Source organism: Felis catus, chromosome A1, assembly GCF_018350175.1.
Source record: "Felis catus isolate Fca126 chromosome A1, F.catus_Fca126_mat1.0, whole genome shotgun sequence".
NCBI classification, from domain to species: Eukaryota; Metazoa; Chordata; class Mammalia; order Carnivora; family Felidae; genus Felis; species Felis catus.
Genome location: NC_058368.1, coordinates 1,897,360 through 1,918,642, shown reverse-complemented (window position 1 = coordinate 1,918,642; position 21,283 = coordinate 1,897,360). Strand labels below are relative to the sequence as shown.

Below are 21,283 nucleotides of genomic sequence, written 5' to 3'. Positions count from 1 at the left end.
CAGCAAATTTCCCCATAAGAAATAATGGAAACTCAGATGATTCGTTCCACAACCCCGAAATATTCACATAAAAGTGATTGCAATACTATAATATAATACAAAATAATAAAGACAGTACAAAATATAGGGGCGCCTGAGTGGCTCAGTCAGTTGAGCGTCCAACTTTGGCTCAGGTCGTGATCTCGCAGTCCATGAATTCAGGCCCCGCGTCAGGCTCTGTGCTGACAGCTCGGAGCCTGGAGCCTGCTTTGAATTCTGGGTCTCCCTCTCTCTCTGCTCCTCCCCCACTCATTCTCTGTCTCTGTCCCTGTCTCTGTCAAAAATAAATAAACATTAAAAAACATTAAAAAGAAAGTACAAAATATAAAGAAAAACAAATTAGCCCGCACTTACCTTTGAAAACCTTCGTGGCTGGTGTGAAGGAGACAAGGGAGGAGGGTTATTGTGTAGGACGACTTTGACTATCACTACCAGAATCACTGCTATCTGTTGGCTCAGTGGAATCTTTTTCTGCACGGGGCATTGTATACACTCGCATGGATGTTGACTACAGCACAGTACTAATGCACTCTTGTCATGTACTGTATTTAACGTAACTGGCAATAAGGCAGCAGAGGAAAGGGTCTATATCGCGCTTGACCTAGAATGAAGCAAAGCATCCCTAAGCTTTCTCTTGTCTGGAAAAGCAAAGGACTGTTTATAGGTGCTTTGAAGTGACAAAAAATAGACTAGTGCCAGTTGTGGGCGCCTTCCAAGCGTTCTGAAAAATCACTGATTTCTGCCAAACACCGACGCCTGAGACCTACATCCGAGCGTGGGAGGTGATCGCCCACAATCCCATAGTGAGAGACAGACAGACAGACAGAGAGAACCATTGACTCAGTATTGATATGTGACATTCGGCATCACATACTATTAGCCCTGCAAGATATGGCTTGTTTATCAAGTTAAGGTTTTTTAGAAATGTTTGCTCACCTTGGGGAACACTCAGAGAGCAAGTTACTCACAATCCAAGGTTTTATTTACTGTACTTTCACATTGTTGTACAACCATCACTGCTGTCTCCAAAATTTTCCCATTATTCCATGCTAAAACTGTATAACTCGTTAAATAATAACTCCTTATTTCTGCCCCCGCCCCACCCTAGGTAACCGCTTTTTACATTCTTTTTCTAGTTTATTTTAGGTACCTCATGTAAGTGGAACCCTGTGGCATTTATCTTATGTCTGGCTTATTTGCCTTACAAAATGTGTCCAATTCATACCTGTGGCAGCATGTTTCAAAAATTCATTCTTTCTTAAGGCTGGATATATGCCATTGTTTGTGTATATTTATTACCTTTTGTTCGTTCGTCAATGGGTGTGGTTGTTCCATCTTTTTGGCTATTGGGAATAACACTGCTATGGATATTGGTGTGTGGTCTCTTTGAGCCCTGTTTTCAGTTCTTTTGAGTATCTTCCTAGATGTGGAGGGCTGTCTTGTGTGATAATTCTGTGTTTAATTTTGTGAGGAACTGTCATACTATCTCTCACAGTGGCTGCATTAAAAAAAAAATCTGCATGTTTTGCATTACCACTAATAATGGGCAAGGGTTCCGATTTCTCCACATCTTTGCTAACAACTGTTATTTCCTTTTCTTTCTTTTCTATGTTAGTCATTCTCCTAGTAGATGTAAAGTAGAATGTCACTAGTTTTGATTTGCATTTCCCTAATGATTAGTGTGATGCTGGGAAGGAATCTTTATATTTGCTTACTGACCATTTGTATGTCTTCTTTGAAGGAATGTATATTCAAGTCCTTGCCCTTTTTAAATTGGGTTTTTTGTTTTGCTGCTGAGTTTTAGGAATCTTTATAGATTCTGGCTATTAATCTCTTATCAGATACATGATTGGTAAAAAAATTTTCCCATTCTGTGAATTGACTTTTAAAAAAAATTGTTTTTTTAACATTTATTTATTTTCGAGAGACAGAGAGAGATAGAGAACGAGCAGGGGAGGAACAGAGAGAGAGGGAGACACAGAATCCGAAGCAGGCTCCAGGCTTTGAGCTGTGGTCACAGAGCCCGATATGGGGCTCGAACCCACGAACTGTGAGGTCATGACCTGAGCTGAAGTCAGTCGCCCAACCAACTGAGCCACCCAGTCACCCCTCTGTGAATTGACTTTTTATTCTGCTGATAGTATCATTTGATATGTAAAAGATTTTATTTGATTAAGTCTGCTTCATACGTATTTAGGTTTTTTAAACATTTTGTATCATGTTTCTGAATATTTGTGAGTTTTGTTGATTTGATTCTTTAATGTGTGGTTCTGCAGACCCATGGTAGCTTGTTTCTTCATGTGTTTAAACATTTTTGAATATTAGCTCTTGGAAGTGTTTCTGGAAAAGTCTGAAGCCTGGATTATGGTGCATTACTCCAGGTGCCTTAGGTGCATGACCAACATAGGACTACTTTAAGTTTATTGGCTTGAAGTTTTGGGACCACATGGGTCCTGTTGAGATGAGGCCGGAAACCTATTTGAAGGCCTGTTCTTGGTTATCAATTGTCTGAAGTAAGGTTCCTTCTCATCTGTCATTAAGATCCAAACTAGCAAGTTGCTCTCTCCCTCTCTTCCTCCCTTTCTCCCTGTTTTTGTTTTTTAATGCTTTATGCTTACACTGAGGACCCCAGCTTTATGTGGAGGGGTGTCCTATTAGATCCCCACCTTAGGAGGGCCCTGACCATATATCTTATGTCTTCTGTACTGCTCGGGTAGCCATCAGAATGGAAACTCAAGGTCACCTGAAGTTGACAAATGTCTCTAGGGTAAATGCATGAGTGCCATTTTTTATCTTTGGATTCCTGCTTTGGTTTTTCTTTGTTTTTTGTTTTTTGTTTTTTTAGCTTCTGAGGATTCCTTAATTTCTTGTAAGCTCAGCAATACATTTAAAAATGTAGAAGTATTTTATCCACATTATTTGATTTGATTTTAGCAGAAGAGTTGTTCTGGGCATCCAGTCAGGAGAGCTGTGAGGAATGGCTCATTTTAAAAAATGCACAAGTATGAGAACAGTACAGGTCATAACCATGATCTCATCTCCTGGGCTAGCAAATGTGAATGTAACCATTTTGCGTACAGACTTAAAAATAATCTATTGAAGCTGCCTTTGGGTCCCTTTTATAAGATTTTTTTTTAATATTTATTTTTGAGAGAAAGACCTGGGGAGGGGTAGAGACCGAGGAAGATCTCAGGCGGGCTCTGTGCTGACGGCAGAGAGTGAGCGCCACGCGAGGCTCAGACTCATGAACCGTGAGATCACGACCTGAGCCAAAGTCAGACACTTAACTGAACCATTCAGATGCCCTGGATCCCTTTTAGGTACCATTCTCCAGACTCTGCTTCTTCATCTCTAAAGAGAAGCATGCTTTTAAAATGTTGATCCTTGGGGCGCCCAGCTGGCTCAGTTGGTGGCGCACGCAACTCTTGATCTCAGGGTTGTGAGTTTGAGCCCCACTTTGGTTGTAGAGATTGCTAAAAAATAAATCTTTAAGACATTTTTTCAAAGGGGCACCTGAATGCCTCAGTCGGCTAAGCATCTGACTTCGGCTCAGATCATGATCTCACAGTTCGTGAATTCGAGCCCCGTGTCGGGCTGTGTGTTGACAGCTCGGAGCCTGGAGCCTGCTTCGGATTCTGTGTCTCCCTCTCTCTCTGCCCCTCCCCTGCTTGTGTGCTCGTGTACCCCCCCCCCCTTCTCTCTCTCAAAAATAAATAAACATTTTAAAAAGTAATAAAAAAAAAACAGTAAAGTAAAATTGTTTTTCCTTACCTTCCATGTGTTTACACTTTGTCCACAAAGAAAAATAAAAATACCATACTTTTGCGTTTTTGAAGTTTTACCTAGATGATATGTTGTATAGGTTCAGTCATTTGCTTCACTCAGAATAATTTTCAGTTTAGCCACTTTGGTAAATGTCGCTGTAGTTTGGTCTTTAACTGTATGACTGTACTACGATATATTCCCTATTGATGGAATTCAAATTGCTACTCTTTTTTATTTGTCTGTTATGGTAGTGCTGAGGAACATCTTTATGTGAGCTTTCTTTGTGTGGGGGAGAGGTGCTCTAGAGAATAAATGCCTAGAAGAGGACTTGGGCATACCTTGCTGTTCAGGGCCATCAACTTTTTCTAGGTAGTTCCAATATTCCAAATTAATGTTCCATTTTTACATTGGAAAAATGCAGGCTTACAGCTATCTACAGTACTCCCAAACTTCTTAAACTCTTGTTTTTGTACTAATTTTTTTTTAATCTACATCATTTTTCATTCCCCCTCAGAAACGGTAGCTTACTGTTTTAATTGCATTTCAGTGGTTTCTAGTGAGGTTGAGTATGTTCTTAGGCTTATTAGCCATTTTTACTTTCTTCTCTGTGACTTGTCTAGCCTGTAGTTCATTGGCCATTTTTCTATTACATTGTGTAATTGGTTGGATTGGATTAGGCAGCACGTAACCCCAAAGTCCAGTAACATTGTCTTTTTGAAAAGGATGATTTTTTCTCACCTAAAGTGTGGAGATAAAGTGATCCGACGATGGTCTGATGGCTTCCAGGATAGCACCAGGGGCTCATGCTCCTGCCGCTGCTTTCTTCTTTCCGTTTCTGTGTTTACAGTTCGTAGCTGGTGTCTTCCTGTGGTCCGAGATGGTCAGTAGAGCTACAGCCACCATATCCATTTCCAGGGGGTAGGAAAGAAGATCCATGGGCAAGAGAAAAATGTGTTTCCGCTGAATCAGCTGCCTTTAGGAAGTCCTGCCCCAAGCTTTGTTGATGTCTTATTGGCCAGCACTTAGTCCCTAGTCCCGCAGGGCACTAAGAAGTGTTATTCAGCGAGGCGCGGTGCCTCATACTCAAGTTCTTGACTGAGGAAGAAGAGGGGGAGCTGTCAGTTTCTGCTGTAAGTTGTCTTTTGTGGGAGTTTTTATATTCTGAGTATTAGTCTTTTGTTAATTATATTCAGTGCAGTTATTACTGCCTCCTAATCTGTGTCGTCTTTCCACTTCCAGTTAATGTTGAGAAGGTTATACTTTTAATATAGTCAAATAAAAAGGATTTGTGCCTTTTATTGTTCAAAAAGTTCTTCCGCACTCTGACATACTCTCCTATGTTTTCTTCTTAATATTCTGTTAAAAACTTTAAAAAGTTTTTGCTTTTCATCTTTCAGTCTTCCATTCCCCTAGAATTTATTATATGTATGATATGAATTAAATATCTGACCTTTTGTTTTTGCTTATAAATAGCCAACTTTCTGGTGCCGTTTGTTGTACAGTCTAACGTTTCCTCACTATTTTGTCATATGTCCTGGGTCTGTTCCTGGGAAGTCTCTCTGCCCCCTTGTTTGTTTCTCCTGTTCCAATACTACTTTTAAAAAAATTATTACTGTGCCTTTGTAAGTGTTTATATCTGGCTCTGTAAGACTCGTATTCTTTCTTTTTTTAAAGTTTTTGTCTAAATTCCAGTCAGTTAACATACAGTGGAATTTTAAGTTCAGGTGTACAGTCAGTGATTCAGCACTTCCTTATCACAAGTATTCATTACAAGTGTGCTCCTTAATTTCCATCACCTATTTAACCCGTCCCTCCACCCTCCTCTCTTATTCTTTCCTCAGGTTTTTAATAGTTTTTTTCGAACCTAAAATTACTCATTTTATTCATTTATGACCTATAATACCTATAATATATTAGTAGTTTCAGATGTACAGTATAGTGACTCAGTATTTGTATATATTGTGAAATGATCACAATTAATGCCTGTTACCGTACGTAGCTACTGAATCTGTTTCTTATGATGACAACTATTAAGGTCTACTGTCTTCGTAACTTTCAAATACACGGTATGTTATTATGAATTGTAGTTACCATGCTATACATAACATCCTCTTGACTTATTTATTTTATACGTGGAAGTTTGTACCTTTTGACCCTCTTCACTCTATCATCCCCCTCTTCCTTAGAACCCCCAGTCTGTTCTCTGTATCTAGGAGGAGCTTGGGGTGGGTCATGTTTTTTTTTGTTTTTGTTAGATTCCACATGGAAGTGAGATCTTTATAAGTGAGTATCTTTCTCTCTTTCACTTATTTCACTTAGTATAATGCTCTCAACATCCTTTTTTCTTACTTAATTTAACTCTTTTTGACCTTTTTCTTACATGTCTTAGGACCACCTTGTCACCTTCTGAAATGAACCTTATTGGGATTTAAAGTGGAATTGTATCAATTATTGTAGGTTAATTTGGGGAGACCCATATGTGTATTTTTAACTGCGGTTCTCATACCATTATGAGATGCATTCATTAGCATCATCAGCTGCTAGGGACCCTGACTTGCCTGGAGGTGTCTTTGCCTGGAAATTTCCTAACTATTGTGCTGCAGAGATGGGATTAGAAACCAGGTCGTTTTGATTTCGGTATCTTGTTCTTTTAATTAAAGGGGACCGTAAGATTGTTTGGAGGGATTTTTAAGGTAGGGTAAACCTGTTTGTAAGCAGAAAGCAGGGCGCCATTACTAAGTATAACTTTAAGAGAAGCTAAAGAGAGTGAGGGGGCGCATGGATGGAGTGACTCTTGATTTCTTCTTAGGTCAAGGACTTGGTCTTCATGGGTTTGAGCCCCGTGTCAGGCCCCGCCCGCACTGACAGCGTGGATGGAGTCTGCTTGGGATTCTCTCTCCCCTTTCTCCCTCTCTCGCTCTAACCCTCATGCTCTCTCTCAAAAGTAAATAAACTTAAAAAAAGAAAGAGAGTGAGAAGAGATGAGGGAAGAAATGGGGTTGTATGTGAGGGGGAGCCAGGAGGGCAGGGATGGGAGGAGGATTTCGAGTTCAGAGAAGGTTGAGGGGAAGGGAGTATTTTGTTAAGAAATTGGAGAAGGGGATAGGAGAACCTTCCTTTTGAAGAGGAAGTCACATAAAGGAGCTAATCATGCAAGAAGGCTTTCACTTTGGGAAAGTAAAAATAAGGTCATTTTGTGAGAGACTGGAGTAAGGGGTGTCATGAGATGAGAGGTTTGAGAGGAAAATAGATTTGAAAAGACAGCTTTTGGGGATATGCTGTGAAATTGCAAGAGATTAATTAATTAGGGCACATCTTTCAAATTTGTTTAGCTGAAAAGGTCCAGTAACTGGAACTTACTCTTTGTGGAATACTATGAAATACTGCTATGATACATTAAAAAAAATTTTTTTTTAATCTTTATTATTGAGAGAGAGGGGAGCAGAACGTAAGCAGGGGCAGAACAGAGAGAGAGGGGAAGACACAGAACCTGAAGCAGGCTCCAGGCTCTGAACTGTCAGCACAGAGCCTGATGTGGGGCTCAAACTCAAGAACTGCGTGATCAAACTCATTAACTGTGGGATCACGACCTGACCTGAGCTGAAGTCGGACGCTTGACTGACTGAGCCCCCCAGGTGCCCCTGGTATGAAACATTTAAAGTAATAAAATATATCATTTTGTGTTACGGATTTAAATTTAGGTAGGAGCAGTGTTAAGTTCCAAAGGTTTAAAAGGAAAGGTTATAGAGAGGAAACTAAAAATTGAACAATTCGTGATTTTTTTTTCATGTTTATTCATTTTTGAAAGACAGAGAGAGACAGAGCACAAGCAGGGGTGGGGCAGAGAGAGAGGGGGACACAGAATCAAAGCAGGTTCCAGACCCTGAGCTGTCAGCACAGAGCCTGATGCGGGGCTCAAACTCATGAACCGTGAGATCATGACCTGAGCCAAAGTCGGACGCTCAACCGACTGAGCCATCCAGGCGCCCCAAAATTGAACAATTCTTAACTTAAAATTTTCCGTGAATGAGTCAAAAACTACTGGCAAACATGTTTTTGGGTAGTACATCTGTGATTTTCTAATTTGAACATTAAACCATGCTCTCTCTCTAAAAGATGAGGGAGCCTGCTGGAAGCTGGAGGGTGCTGGGTCCCTGGGTAGTGCATGGAATTCTAGTTTTCCTTCCTCCTTTCTCTGTATATTGGGCTCAGAGATTTCACTGTGTCTCTATGTGAATATGGACAGTTAGCATTTACCAACATGTATCTGTCTACTTTCTCTTGTTTTAAAAAAAGAAAAAAATCTTTAAAAAATGGGGTTATAGGAGGTCAGCAAAGTTTGAGACGTTTGGGTGGGTTCAGTGGGCATTTTGACAACGTGGCTTCTCCTTCGGCATGTTTAATTGTCATGTTTAATGGACATCCTTGCAGTTGAAGATGACACTTTTAAAATAGAATTCTCTCCTGATGATGACTTAAGCCCTGCCACTCGCAGGGAGAATCAGCAGAACCTGTAGGATCTTATTTGGAATTGACCTTCTCTTGTAATTGTGTTCCTGTTTATTTTTCCGTTTGCTTTTTGTTTCACCGGAAAGGAAAGATGCTCAGTTTTAAACGTTGAAAGTGTACAAGTGGCTTTGTTACAATACTAAATGTGTACACACGCACACAAAAAGGAAAGATGGGCGAGCGATTAGAGCGAGGAAAATTTTTATTATGAGTTGTGTGGCATGGACTTCCAAGTTTGTTTTCTACTTTTGTAGCTTGTTTCCTATCTACAAGTCGTGCCTGATTTTTCAGTCTGACTTTCATATCCTTTTTTCATGGTCCTGTAAACGATATTTATAGTAAGCCTAGAATATTGTTTGAATTTCTTTGCGAGTTATCCAACAGAAATTAGCCTACTCAACCATGTCTCCTCGTTAGTAATACTTAAGAGAGTCAGATCAGGGGCTTTGGTGTTACACAGACTTAAGACCAAATTCTGCCTTTGATACTGTGATCTTGGGTATGTGACAGTCGGTGAATCTGAGTTTCGCCATATGTAAAAGAGAGGCAATGATTCGTACAGGGATGTTGCGGTGATTAAATGAGACAGCGTATGCAATTTAGCACTCTGCATGAGGACTAAGTGGTGCTGTTGTTGTTCGTCTTAATAAAAGTTCTCGTAGCTCTCCAGAGAAAGAAAGAGTCTATAGGTCTCACAGGATTTGGCACGTGGAATTTCTGACGTTTTGAGGACAGGTTTGCATGATGGGAGAAGCTAGAATGCGGTTTGATAGACTCATAATTATTTGTGTGATTTGATTAACGTATGTCTTTTGTAAGACTCAGAATTCCATAAGGGCGGAGATGGTTCTCTCTACTTTGATATCCTTAGCTTCTGACATGCTGCTTAGATTATAGTCAGCCCTCAGTAAACAAATTATTTGGTACTTCTGGTTCTCCTGATGCCCCCCCCCCAAAAAAAACCCCTCATATTAAATATGTCATTTAATCTATTTTTCAGTGAATCTTGAGCTCCAGCTTCAGATGCCCCTAGCTGTGCACCACCAATGGTGTTTCTTGAGGATTTTTTGTAAATTGAAGGGGGTCCGGCCAGGCTGGTGGAACAGCATGGGCTGTGCCAGAAACACCAGCATGTTGGGCTAGGGCTTTGTGAGCTTCAGATCTCCTGCTGGTGCGACTCCTTAGAAACACTTCTCGGGGCGCCTGGGTGGCTCAGTGGGTTAGGCATCCTACTCTTGACCTCGCCTCACGGTTCTTGAGATGGAGCCCTGCATCGGGCTCTGCACTGACAGCATGAAGCCTGCTTGAGTTTCGCTCTCCCTTTCTCTCTGCCGCACCGCCCCCCCCCCCAATAAATAAACAAACTTAAAAATAAAAAACACCTTTCAGTTTCTTCCTGTTACTGCCTTTCTTTTCCTGAAGACACCTGGAATTGCTCATCTGTTGTTTCCTGTCTTCCATCAGGCACTCTGCTTCCGCCTGATTCCAGCTCTTCTGATTCATTTGACTGTACCTTTGAAGTGTGAGCTCTTTTCAATCTTTTGCTATTAGGGACAACGAAAGGACATAAACAGGCAATACAAAAAGGCTTTTTTACTATTATTATATCTTTACTGAAACTTCTCAAGCTATGTAAAACACTAATGTCTGTATCGGGTCTTAGAGGAGGACGTTTACGAGGGATTTTCTTCCTTTCTATCCCCTTGCTTTAAGCATAATAAGTCTTACATGATCCTGAACCACCTAAGTGTAGTTTCTGTTGAAGAGTTAGGGCCCTGAGGTCAGTTTCCACCTCTGCTTCCTCCCTGACCTTTAGCAGATTGATCACTCCATTCCTCATCTGTAAAATGGGAATAATAATAGTTTCTACCTCATAAGGTTATTAGGATTAATGAGGTTATATATCTGTGTGCCTATCCATCTGTTGAAAATAATGCCTCGTAACACTAAGTACTCAGTGAATGTTAGTTTTGGTGGTGCTGCCTCTCTTTTGGTATGTGCAAGGCTCTAGGAATTTAGAGATGAGTAAAGTAAGGTTTCTGGTATCAGAAAAATCATAGTGAAAAAGAGAAAGGGGCAAGCAAATACATACAGTACATTATGGTAAGTTGGGTTGGTAGAGATACATGTCTAGTGCATTGCCCGAGGTGAGATGGAGACGTTTGTGTTCAGGCCGACGGGGAGAAGGTCAGGAAAGGCTGACGAAGGAGAGGCTGAAGCAGTTTGAAGGATGAGTTCTGATTTCTGAGCAGGAAGGAGTTCCACAGGTAGAGGTATAGGTATATAAGTCAGTACTAAGCAGGGAATTTTGTGGGAAAGATGCATGTTTTTGACGTAGAAGCTGAGCCTGTTAAGTCTTTGGGGCTGGGAATCTTTTCTTTTTCTTTTTAAACAAAAAATCTTCTCAGAACTCGCTGATGCACATAATTTACTATTTGCAAACCATTGCCAAGTCATTCATTTTCAAAAAGAATTAAAAGTTTTGGTTTTGGGAAACTAAAGTGAATACCGTGTTGCCATCTAATGAATCAATGGATGATTTTATTGTTTGTATGATCATGTTCAACCAGGTGGTTAATATAAACCAACTTTTACATTATACTTCGTTACTAACGAAATCTAATGATATTTTATAAGTGAAATATTCTGTTATATTAAAGTTATCTTGAGGCCTGTATTTTATGAACTATGTGAATATCAGGATGTCCAAAGATCATTAGCTTTAAGAACTATTTTTGTTTGCAGAATAACTGGCATAATTAATGACTTGCAAAATTACGTATGTGTACTCCCTTTCAAGGGTGATGAGAAGAAAGAATATATAAATCAGAATCACCTGGGTCATCCATACTCGTTGCCTTATATTCGTAGCAGTATAACATGTTGTAATAGTGTTTACTGATATGCTGGTTTTGGGGGTATAGTCAGATATTAATGATGAAATATCATGTAAAAACACAAACTTGTTGAGTTAAGGAAAATGGTGAGAATGAAGAATTTGCAAATGGAAGGACAAAAATATTTATATTTAGCATAGTTAGTTGTTCATAGTAACACTTTTTCAAAAAATGTACTAAAGAACTTAACACAATTTGGGGCACCTGGGTGGCTCAGTTGGTCATGCGTCCGACTTTGGCTCAGGTCTTGATCTCATGGCTCGTGAGTTCGAGCCCCACGTCAGGCTCTGTGCTGGCAGCTCAGAACCTGGAGCCTGTTTCAGATTCTGTGTCTCCCTCTCTCTCTGCTCTTCTCTTGCTCATTCTCTCTCTCTCAAAAATAAATAAACATTAAAAATAAAAAGAATTTAACACAGTTCTTTATAATGAAAATATTTTCGTTTTTATCTAGAGAGCTGTAGAGGGTGCTGTATCATTAGGAATAGTAGTCTGGACTGGTTTTGGCTAATTATAAGAATACCTTTAGGCCAGGCTATCAAATTTGGTTTTATTATTATTTTATTTTAACTAAAATTATAGTGACTAATGTTGCATAATTGATACAGCTTAAGATGATGATACATAATTGATACAGTTTATAGTTTATATTAATATATGGTTTATAATGTACTTGGTTTCAATAATATAGTTTATAATGTACTTTGTTGCAAAATGTTTTTTATCTTTCAGATTGTTTAAATATAGTTGAAATTTTGATTTCCCCATTTCATATTGGTCACAGTAGCGAAGGTTTATTTTCCTACCTCTCCTCTCTCAAATTGAGAATTCTGCTATTTAATTGGTAGGCTGCATAAGCAATCTCTTCTCTTCAGATGGGTCTCAGTGAGTCAAAGATAAGGAAGCCATGCAATGAGACTATGTATTTTAGGTGGCTATATTTTAGGTTCAGAAGAATATTATCTTTAGAGGAAAGATTGTTAGAACAAAATGGAATTTAAAAACCTGGCAGACTTTAGAAGTTGTTTTTGTTAAGCCAGAAGTCTGACTTTTCCACGGATTCATTTATTCAGATAGGAGTTTTATAACTTCCAACTCCACTGTTCTGTACTTTTTCTGGTTTAATGGTGATTTTAGGAAACTTGAAGTAGAATTAATTATCTGATAATATTTTTATTGTAAAGCATTGCTGTGAGAAATCAATTTTTAGTGACTTTGGATTTGGTTGCACCAGTGCTGGAAAATTTAGAGATAATTTTCACTTAGTCAAGTTAGATGAAGTGGTATATTTTGGAATAAAACGCAATAAGTTAGCTGTGTTTAAAAGATACAGAAAATGTTATATAAGCATCTGTCTTCTAAAATGTAGGCAACTTTGAAACCTTGCCAGGAATTTCTTCCTTTTTCCTGAAACCGTATTTTAAATATTTATTACGAAGTTTTATACTTCAGTTTCTGTAAAATAACAAGCAGGAATTTGACGTCCCAGTGCCCCCGCCCCCCGAAAGTGAAAGTGTTTTCTCTTATTGCGGGTAGAAGGTTTGCTGTTGTTCAAGCTGTCTTATTAAACAGGTGTACTCTGTTTTTTGTTTTGTTTTGCTCCTCGTTTTAACCCTCAAGGCGCCACCTTCCATGGTTAATAACGAACAACGCCAGCATGCAGAGCACATATTCTTATCGTTTAGGAAATCAAAGTCACCATTTGCAGTTTGCAAGCATATTTTGGGTAAGTATTCACTTTTAAAATATTTTTGCAGAATCAAATATAGTCTTTCTATCCTGGATGTTAGATATTTTAAATGCCTTTTAAAACAAGCAGGTGTGTGTAATTACAATTTTCCATTAATAGTCATTCTGTTGAAGTGGCTTTAAAGATAGTCCATAAAGCCAGATAGAAGACTGTTTCTACTTTGACTTTTTTTTCCCCCAACTATGGTAATTTATAAATACAGCAAGTTACTAAATATAGTAAATATGTATAATTTATTACTGACCAAAACATGAAATCTGTTAATGGTGGGGGGAAAATCTAATATTTTTTCAGTTCTCAAGAGTGCTATCACTTGTTATAGGAAATGCACTATAATATATCTTACTCTAGTGTTTTGAAATTATGATTGTTTTTGGAGGTTTCAACAATTTTTCTTTCGTGCAAAAAATTTTTTTAACCATATAGTTTGTATTCAGCTTGCTTAGCAAATATTAGTTCTATGTAGATGATCGCTGTGTATTGTAAAATGAAACATTAATTTTTACTCTTGTAAAAATATTTTACAAGTACCTTTTATCTGACATGCGTACAGAAACAATCTCTTTCCTTTAAAAGTAATCACAAAAGTTGTAACTCTTGTCCAGAGATGACATTTTCTAAGTGCACACAGACACAGACACAGACACAGACACACAGTCTTCTGTCTCTTACGTATTTTTCAGTCATAGTAAGAGAGATTTCATTGGTTATTGTTATTTTAAAACTTAATTGTTTATTAACTCTTTCTTAATTGGAGCCATTTTTTGTAACCCACACTTGAGCCTCTGAAAGGCTATTTGAGTTATTCTTGACCATAAAATTGGTTAGTTGCATATTAGGAACTAAAATATCTGACCTTTTATTCTTATGCTTTTAGTAAGACTTATCTGTTAGCCACCAGCACTCTCTGGTTTCCAGATTGAAATAGCCTGCAATTAAATTTAAATGTTAAAAATGCTTTCCGTATAAGGGCTTATGAGTGCGTTGTTAGGTTGGAATAGAGAGAGCACTGCTGTAGGACCTGTGAGGTCTATTCTCCATGGTATCAACTTGAGGAAGTCACTTAGCCTCTCGGAGCCTGTTTTCATCTATGAAATGGGAACAGTGGTACCATTTTCCTTAATGGGCTTCGTTGACTTAAGTTGTCGTGAGGCACAAATGTAGTAGCCACATATAAAACCACTCTGTGAACGGTAATGCGAGGAGCCCCGTTACCTGATTTCAGATGGCGTTTTAAAAATAAGATAACCTTCACAAAGTGCTCTGTTCTGTTTGCAAGGAGCTCGCAGAGGTGGTTGAAGGTGGCCCTGTCTCATTCAGGAGTCAGGTTTTTCACTAGAGGAGCAGTCAGTTTTAATAACCACCTTTTAAATTCTACATGAGGCAGTTTTTATTGATTTTATTTTTTTAGTGGTCAGGTGTCATACTTGGGTGAACTTGTTTCTGGCACTAAGAAAACCTGCTATCATGCCTGTGGAGAATATTTAATTCAGAGTTAAATCACAAGAAGTAAAGCTAAACATCAGCGTTAAGAATTCAAGGGAGCTTTCGTCTTCACTGCCTTGAAATTGTTCAGCGTTAGTAGTTTAGGAAACCATTGTGTTAAACTAGTCGCCTAACATAATTCGAGTCTGGTTTTTATCGCATACGCCTTAAGTACGTTAATTAGGATCCATCAGTTTCATCGGATTTTCTATTGTAATGCAGTTGTCATTCAGTACTAGTTGGGAAATAGTTGATCTAAGTTGTAAGTATGTTATTAGAGTGTATTTGTTTATACGACTCTTTCCTTTTTAGAGTATGTATATTTTATGAAGTACTGTTGCTTTGTTACGATTTGAGCTTGTCTGGAATACGTTTGTTTTCCTGATAAAAATGTCTAAAGAATAGTATTGCTAGTTCTGGCTGTGCTTTTAAAACCAGTTTGGGTTTTGAGATATTAACTATTTAAAAGGTTGAGTGCATGTATTGTAATCTAATCATTAATGTACTGCAAAGCCCTGTGTTACATTAATGTTTACATCTAAACTTCACAGAAAATCTTTCAATTCCTTACTCAGTTGCCACCAGCACAGAAGGGTTAATTCCTCTAAGAAGACTTCTCATACAAGTGGCAGTCAATCGCAATTCAGAATTTTCACATTCTTAGCTAGGGATAATATGTCATTTTTATACAGTGTCTGGGTGATATATTCTAATAAAGGGGAGACTTTCTCTTTGATGCTTCCCTGTTCTGGCCTCTTAAAATTCTTCCTTCCCACTTCTGACCTAAGTTTTTATTACGTTTCTAGTTTTCCTCATTTCCTTCTCTTCTTATCCTTTTGTTGTCATTCTGGGTGTGCTTTTTCCACTCTGTGTGTGCGCGCGCGCGCATTTGCGTGTGCATGTTGCACGCCCCGGCGCGTTTTGTCAGAAGGGTACTTTTGGATTTCTGCACCTCAGACAGAAGAAGTCTTTGGCATTCAGGAAGGTGTTACTTTGGTTTGGTCAAATGTGCGTTCACAAATCCTGTGAGTTCTGTTCTTGTTAAAGATACACCCCGACCAGCGCTTCCAGAACTAACTTTGTAGCATTCTTCTGTCCTTCTCCCAGGGAGAAACGGGTTTCTTCAATTTCTTGTCTCAGAAGTGGTTGGAGCAAAACAAAGCGAAACTGAGACTTCTTACCAGTTGGGGTGCCTGTGTACACGTGTGTATCCACGTGCTCTGGAGCCTGTGCTTTGGACAGAAGTCTTTGATGCCAGAGAGGTGGTCGTGGTAGCTGAACATCTGGGCCTTGACTACTGTGGTTTTAGTTTTCTTTTAAAAATATTTTTTGACCAGAATGTGGTGCTCTGCTTCTCATTGTTTCCTTCACTTCAATTTTTGTCTTCATGGCCCTGTGTGGGTTCAGATGGCTGACGTGATAGAAATGAATTTTGTTTACATAATTATTAAAGTTACCGTGGTAAAAAGGGGCAACTTGCTGCCGAAGTGGCCTAAAATAATTTATTCTCTAGACAATGCCCTGGTCAGTGGAGAACAACTGAAAAGTATCAGAAATTCTAGATGACTTGGGAGTTCCTCGTGAAGACCTTGCCATTTCAAGCATCTTTGGAGCAGAGAGCAAGGATCAGGCTCATCTATCTATCCACGTGAAGGCCCAATCTTCTGCTGGTAGCTTCGAGAGTTCCATGGAGCACCTTTTGCACATTTATATCGTGTTGAAGTGCGGTTTATGAAGGCTAGTGACAGTTTCGTGAGAAGGTGTAGTGCGATCCATTAGGTTAGGAGAATTCCTTCCTTGAAATTTGGAATTTCAGGTTCCTCCATTCTTAGAGAAGCTTCTTACCGGAGTAGGAATGTAGAGATGCCCAAACAGAGGCATCTAAGAAAGAGTCACCTCGGAAACTGTTGAATGTCTGTCATTCACCTTCTGCAGTTAACTCCCTCCCTCGTCCCTTGCAAAAAGGAGGGGGAGGCAGGAAAAACAGCTTGGCTGTAAGCACAGGTAGTTAGAAATAAGCATGTTTTGTTGCTTCTGGAAACAGAAGGAGCTCGTTTGGTCTTCTCTTCCTTGGCACGTGCGTTTCGGGGTGGCTTAGTGTCGCTCCAGGAACATTCACCGGCCACGTGATCCTGAATTCTTTTCTCTTAGTCCCCTGGTGCGTCAACACTTTCTTCAGCCTTAAAAGGCAGGAATTGAATTAGGTGACCTTTGGAGTTCTATGTCCAAAATTCTGTGAGTCCCTAAGATTTTGCTTCTTTGTTAAAATCCATAACTAAGGATCTGGGGTTTCTTGTCCTTAAGATTTTTACTATGGCAATAGAAAGTGAAGTTAGGCAATCAACCATCGTTTACTTTATAGAAGAGGTTTATAATAAGAGATTACTTGAATCACCTTTATGAAGCAGTACCGTATTTCTCCTTACATGATCTAAATAGATATAGCTAGTTTCTGTTTCAGTTCCTCTTACACTTACTTTTTTTTTTTCCTCCTGGAACTTTAAACACATCTTTTTATGATAGGTTTACGTTTTTGGAAGCTGTTGCTTTCTTTACTGATAATATTTTAAGGTTTCTAAATTTTTGTGAGTTCTGATGATCATCTCACTTAGAATTCATGTTAAGAAAGCAAGGAATAATCAAACTTTTTTAAAAAGGTCCAAATTGGGTCCTCTTTTTGGTTTTGTTATGTTCAAAACTCCTATTTGGTAGTCTAAATTGATGGAATTTATATAGGGTGTACCTTTTTTTCACCCATTTTTATAGCGTATTGTGTCAAGATCACTCAAGATTTTTAAATGACCTGAGCTTGAGTAGGAGAGAAAATGATGTGCCTCCCTATGTCTTCATGCTCTTCTGATAAATTCTTGAAGGTGCCATTCTATGCCTAGAGTTAATTTCTCAGGGCTCTCGGATACTCATGTCTAGTGATCTTGGCAAATAACCTGCAATCTAATCATAAACTTTCATGGATTTCACATGATGGTTATTTTTCAGAACTTCAGAAAATTTCTACTTTTTCTTGACTTCATTTTGACTGTTTCTCCCTTTTGATAATGCTGTTTGGAAACTGATTGTAGTGGTATTGGTGAATAAAAGAAAAAATAGAAAATTAAAATATTTCTTAGGTGTGTTAATTTTCTGTTTTTTCTTTCCCTCCTGATTCAGTTTTTAGTTCAGATACTATAACTTGCTAGTTAAGGCTGGGGTTTTCTAAGTGTAGCTTTGGAATTTTACTCAGTTTGATCAGTATTGCAATCAGAAAATTCACAAGAACTTCTCACCTTGGGTAAATGTGACTCCCATTTTTTTTTTTTTTTTTTTTTAGCATTTTGAGAAAAATAACCTGAATGTGATTGTGTTTATTTCTGAACTTGCTATTGGGGATGGGCCATCCTGCTGAAAGCTTAATTTCTTAACAAATATTTTAACAGCATGGCTCACCACAAATAGTAACGTTCAAAGACGAGTTTATTAAGATATTTTGCAAACGCAAAGCTCTATTTTGCACAGGGTGAGAATCTCTTAGGAAATTTTCTGATTGCTTTATATTTTTATTTTTATTTTTTTTAAAGCTGTGTTATTTTTTAGTTCTTCATGCTTTGGAAGTAACAGTTGAAGAGAGGTGAGGAAAGTTTGTGAAAATTGTGATCGGTGATTAGCTGCCACCTGCCTGGGGTGTCTTCTGAGAGGAACTAACCTCTTTGTGGTGCTAGAGCAAAAGGTCACTGGATTAAAAAAAGAACAGGTAACCATCTTATTCCTTGTCTGAAAAGTTCCGTTTTTAAATTAATAAATGCAAACTGTTCGAAGAAGGAGGGATCGCTGTTTAAAGAAAGTTTCCGATTTTCTCCTCAGAAACAAGTAAAGTGGACTATGTCCTCTTTCAAGCTGCCACAGCCATAATGGAAGCAGTTGTCCGAGAGTGGATTCTCTTGGAAAAAGGTAGCATCGAGTCACTGCGAACATTCCTTTTAACGTATGTCTTACAAAGGCCTAAGTAAGTACATGGCGGAGGCGCTGCTCAAATACCTGCGCTGCCCTTGTCTTGTCTTGTCTCGTCCCCTCCCTTCCCTTCCCTTCCCTTCCCTTCCCTTCCCTTCCCTTCCCTTCCCTTCCCTTCCCTTCCCTTCCCTTCCCTTCCCTTCCCTTCCCTTCTCTCTTTTCCTTTTCTTTCTTTCTTTCGTTCGTTCGTTCTTTCTTTCTTTCTTTCTTTCTTTCTTTCTTTCTTTCTTTCTTTCCCTTTTTCCTTTGTGTTTTTAACGATAGATGTTTATGGTTAAGCTCTGCTTGGGTTCATATTTTAAAAACTCACACACACACGTGGTTGTGGGTTGTTATACTGCTTAATGAAATACGACTTTGTATTTAAGCTTATGATACAGGGTTTTGTTTCTTGGAAAAGATGGTGCTGGATATTAAGGGTTTTTTGTGGACGTTTAGTTCCAAAGAAAGTTGATCTTGGACTCCATGGAAAGTCCTTTGTACATAGTCGTTCTTCTTTCGGTGTTTGGTAGCATCGTAAGACATAGGTGAGTATTCCAGGACACGGGTGCAAAGGGTGGTCAGGTGCCATTAAAACACCAAGTGTTACACATACATGTGCACGGAAATGCACGTTAGGAAGGTTGTAGAAGAGAAAGCACCAAATTTGTTCAATACTTTCTTTTGGAAAATGGATCAGTTTTAAGAAGTAGGGTAAAAGTGAGTTTTCTTTTTGTGTTATGTTCGTTGTATTGTTTGACCATTTTACAAGATTTGTACATTCATTGCTTGTGTGATTTTTTTTTTTTTGGTAAATCCCTCAAATACCAAGTCGTCTTTTAGGAAGAGGCACTGCACACCGCACGTTTGCCATTTGTGCAGTTGAACAGTTGAATCCTTTTTCCATACACGTACACTTTCAAATTCAGTGAACAAATGCTCTCTAATTGGAACTCCTGGTAACTAGGCATGTCGATTAATGGTGATCAATATGCATGAAGCTTTAAACATAATTTAGAGCACACCTTTCTTTCCACGGATTGTTCACTCGCGGTCTTCTGAGCTCATAATATTTAACAATAATTACTGGCGTGAATTTAGCATGCAGGTAAGTGCCAGTTGCTTTGCCTAAAGAAAAATGCTTAAGAGAAAAAAGGCAAGATTTCCTTAGCCTATAAACAAACGTTACAGGTGTAATGGGTAATACTTTCTGTAGATGACTGGATAGAGATGTATGTAAAGGGAGGGTTTGGCTTGTTTTTTCTGGTTTTAATAGAATAAGGGGAAATTGTCCCAATTTCAAACCTTTGTCTTCTCCTTCATGCTGATTTTCTTTATTTAAATTTTAATTTGTTGTTTGATGAGGCCATTTGGGTGTGCTCCTGGAGCTGCTCATTGGTCCCAGTTTTTCTCCACCCTCCCCAAGTTGGAACTGCTGAACTCTGGAGAGTTTGATAGACTTAAATGTGTGGTAGATTTTGATTGTGTGTGTGCGCGTGCGTGCGTGCATGCACACATGCACGTGATCTCTTCTATTATCCAAAACAATCTCATTCTTCAGTAATTTTCATTAGTTCAGAAGCTATTTTAGAGTTGATTGTAAGGTTCCACACTGAAATAGTTCACTTACGTATTTCCCCCCAAACACTAAAAAAAAAACAACTTTAAGCAAAGTTGAAAGAATAATACAATGAACACACACACACTCTTTTCCTAGTGGAGCCTCAGTTAACATTTTGTCACATGTGATTTCTCTCACATATATGCATTTTCCCCTGAATCACCTGAAAGTATGCTGCAGAAATTAGGATACTTCATCCTTTTTTTTTTTTTTAATTTTTAATGTTTATTTATTTATTTATTTTTTTTCAACGTTTATTTATTTTTGGGACAGAGAGAGGCAGAGCATGAACGGGGGAGGGGCAAAGAGAGAGGGAGACACAGAATCGGAAACAGGCTCCAGGCTCTGAGCCATCAGCCCAGAGCCCGACGCGGGGCTCGAACTCACGGACCGCGAGATCGTGACCTGGCTGAAGTCGGATGCTTAACCGACTGCGCCACCCAGGCGCCCCATTGTTTATTTATTTTTGAGAGAGAAAGTGTGAGCAGGGGAGGGGCAGAGAGAGAGGGAGACACAGAATCTGAAACAGGCTCTAGGCTCTGAGCTGTCAGCACAGAGCCCGAGGTGGAGCTTGAACTCACCAGCCATGGTATCATGACCTGAGCCGAAGTCACAGGCTTAACCGACTGAGCCACCCAGGTGCCCTCAATACTCTTGATATCATTGGCATATTAAATTAACCTAATATAATTTTGATCCTATATTCTCATTTTCCCAGTTGTCTGAATAATGCTATTGATATCCTTTCCTCCTTTATAAGTTATTTGTTTGATCCAGGATTTAACCGCAGATTATACATTGTATTTAGTCACTTTACTCTGTTTTAATCTAGAACAGTTCTGTCTTTTTTTGTCTTTCATGACACAGACATTTTTATCTTGTAGAATTTCCTACAGTATGGACCAGAGTCAAGTGAAAACTGTTGGTATACCGCATAGGTAGAATACATACATAGTAGAATGCATACATAGTGTTGTATACTTCTCGTTTGGTACACAGAACTTTCTCTTTTCTAGTTTTTTCCTCCTAATTGAGATAGCATTTTCACAGAGTGAAATGCCAGGCGCACCTGACAGTATAGCAGGGCGGTTGAGAATCTACTGCTGCCACTGTGTGCACGGGCAGATTGCTTGCCCTCTCTGTGCATTAGTTTTTAAAATTATTAGTATTCAGTTAGCTATTAGAGTTAATAATAGTATTGTACTCAAAAGGTAGTTGTGAGGGTTGAATGTATTA

At 38.9% G+C, this 21,283-nt stretch overlaps 1 protein-coding gene across 6 annotated transcripts in view; it reads left to right on the top strand.

Moving 5' to 3' along the window:
• The window catches only part of XPO4 (exportin 4), a 116,263-nt gene that overhangs the window by 16,443 nt on the left and 78,537 nt on the right, over positions 1 to 21,283 (top strand). For 4 of the 6 annotated variants that reach the window (XM_019816971.3, XM_023249438.2, XM_003980253.6 and 1 more), the window contains 2 exons: positions 12,828 to 12,933; positions 18,301 to 18,442. In XM_019816971.3, the coding sequence (XP_019672530.1) occupies positions 12,828 to 12,933; positions 18,301 to 18,442 (248 nt within the window). Of the gene's footprint in view, positions 1 to 12,827; positions 12,934 to 18,017; positions 18,191 to 18,300; positions 18,443 to 21,283 lie in introns of those variants that run through there. The other 2 variants (XM_006927154.4, XM_019817033.2) reach the window with 2 other exon arrangements.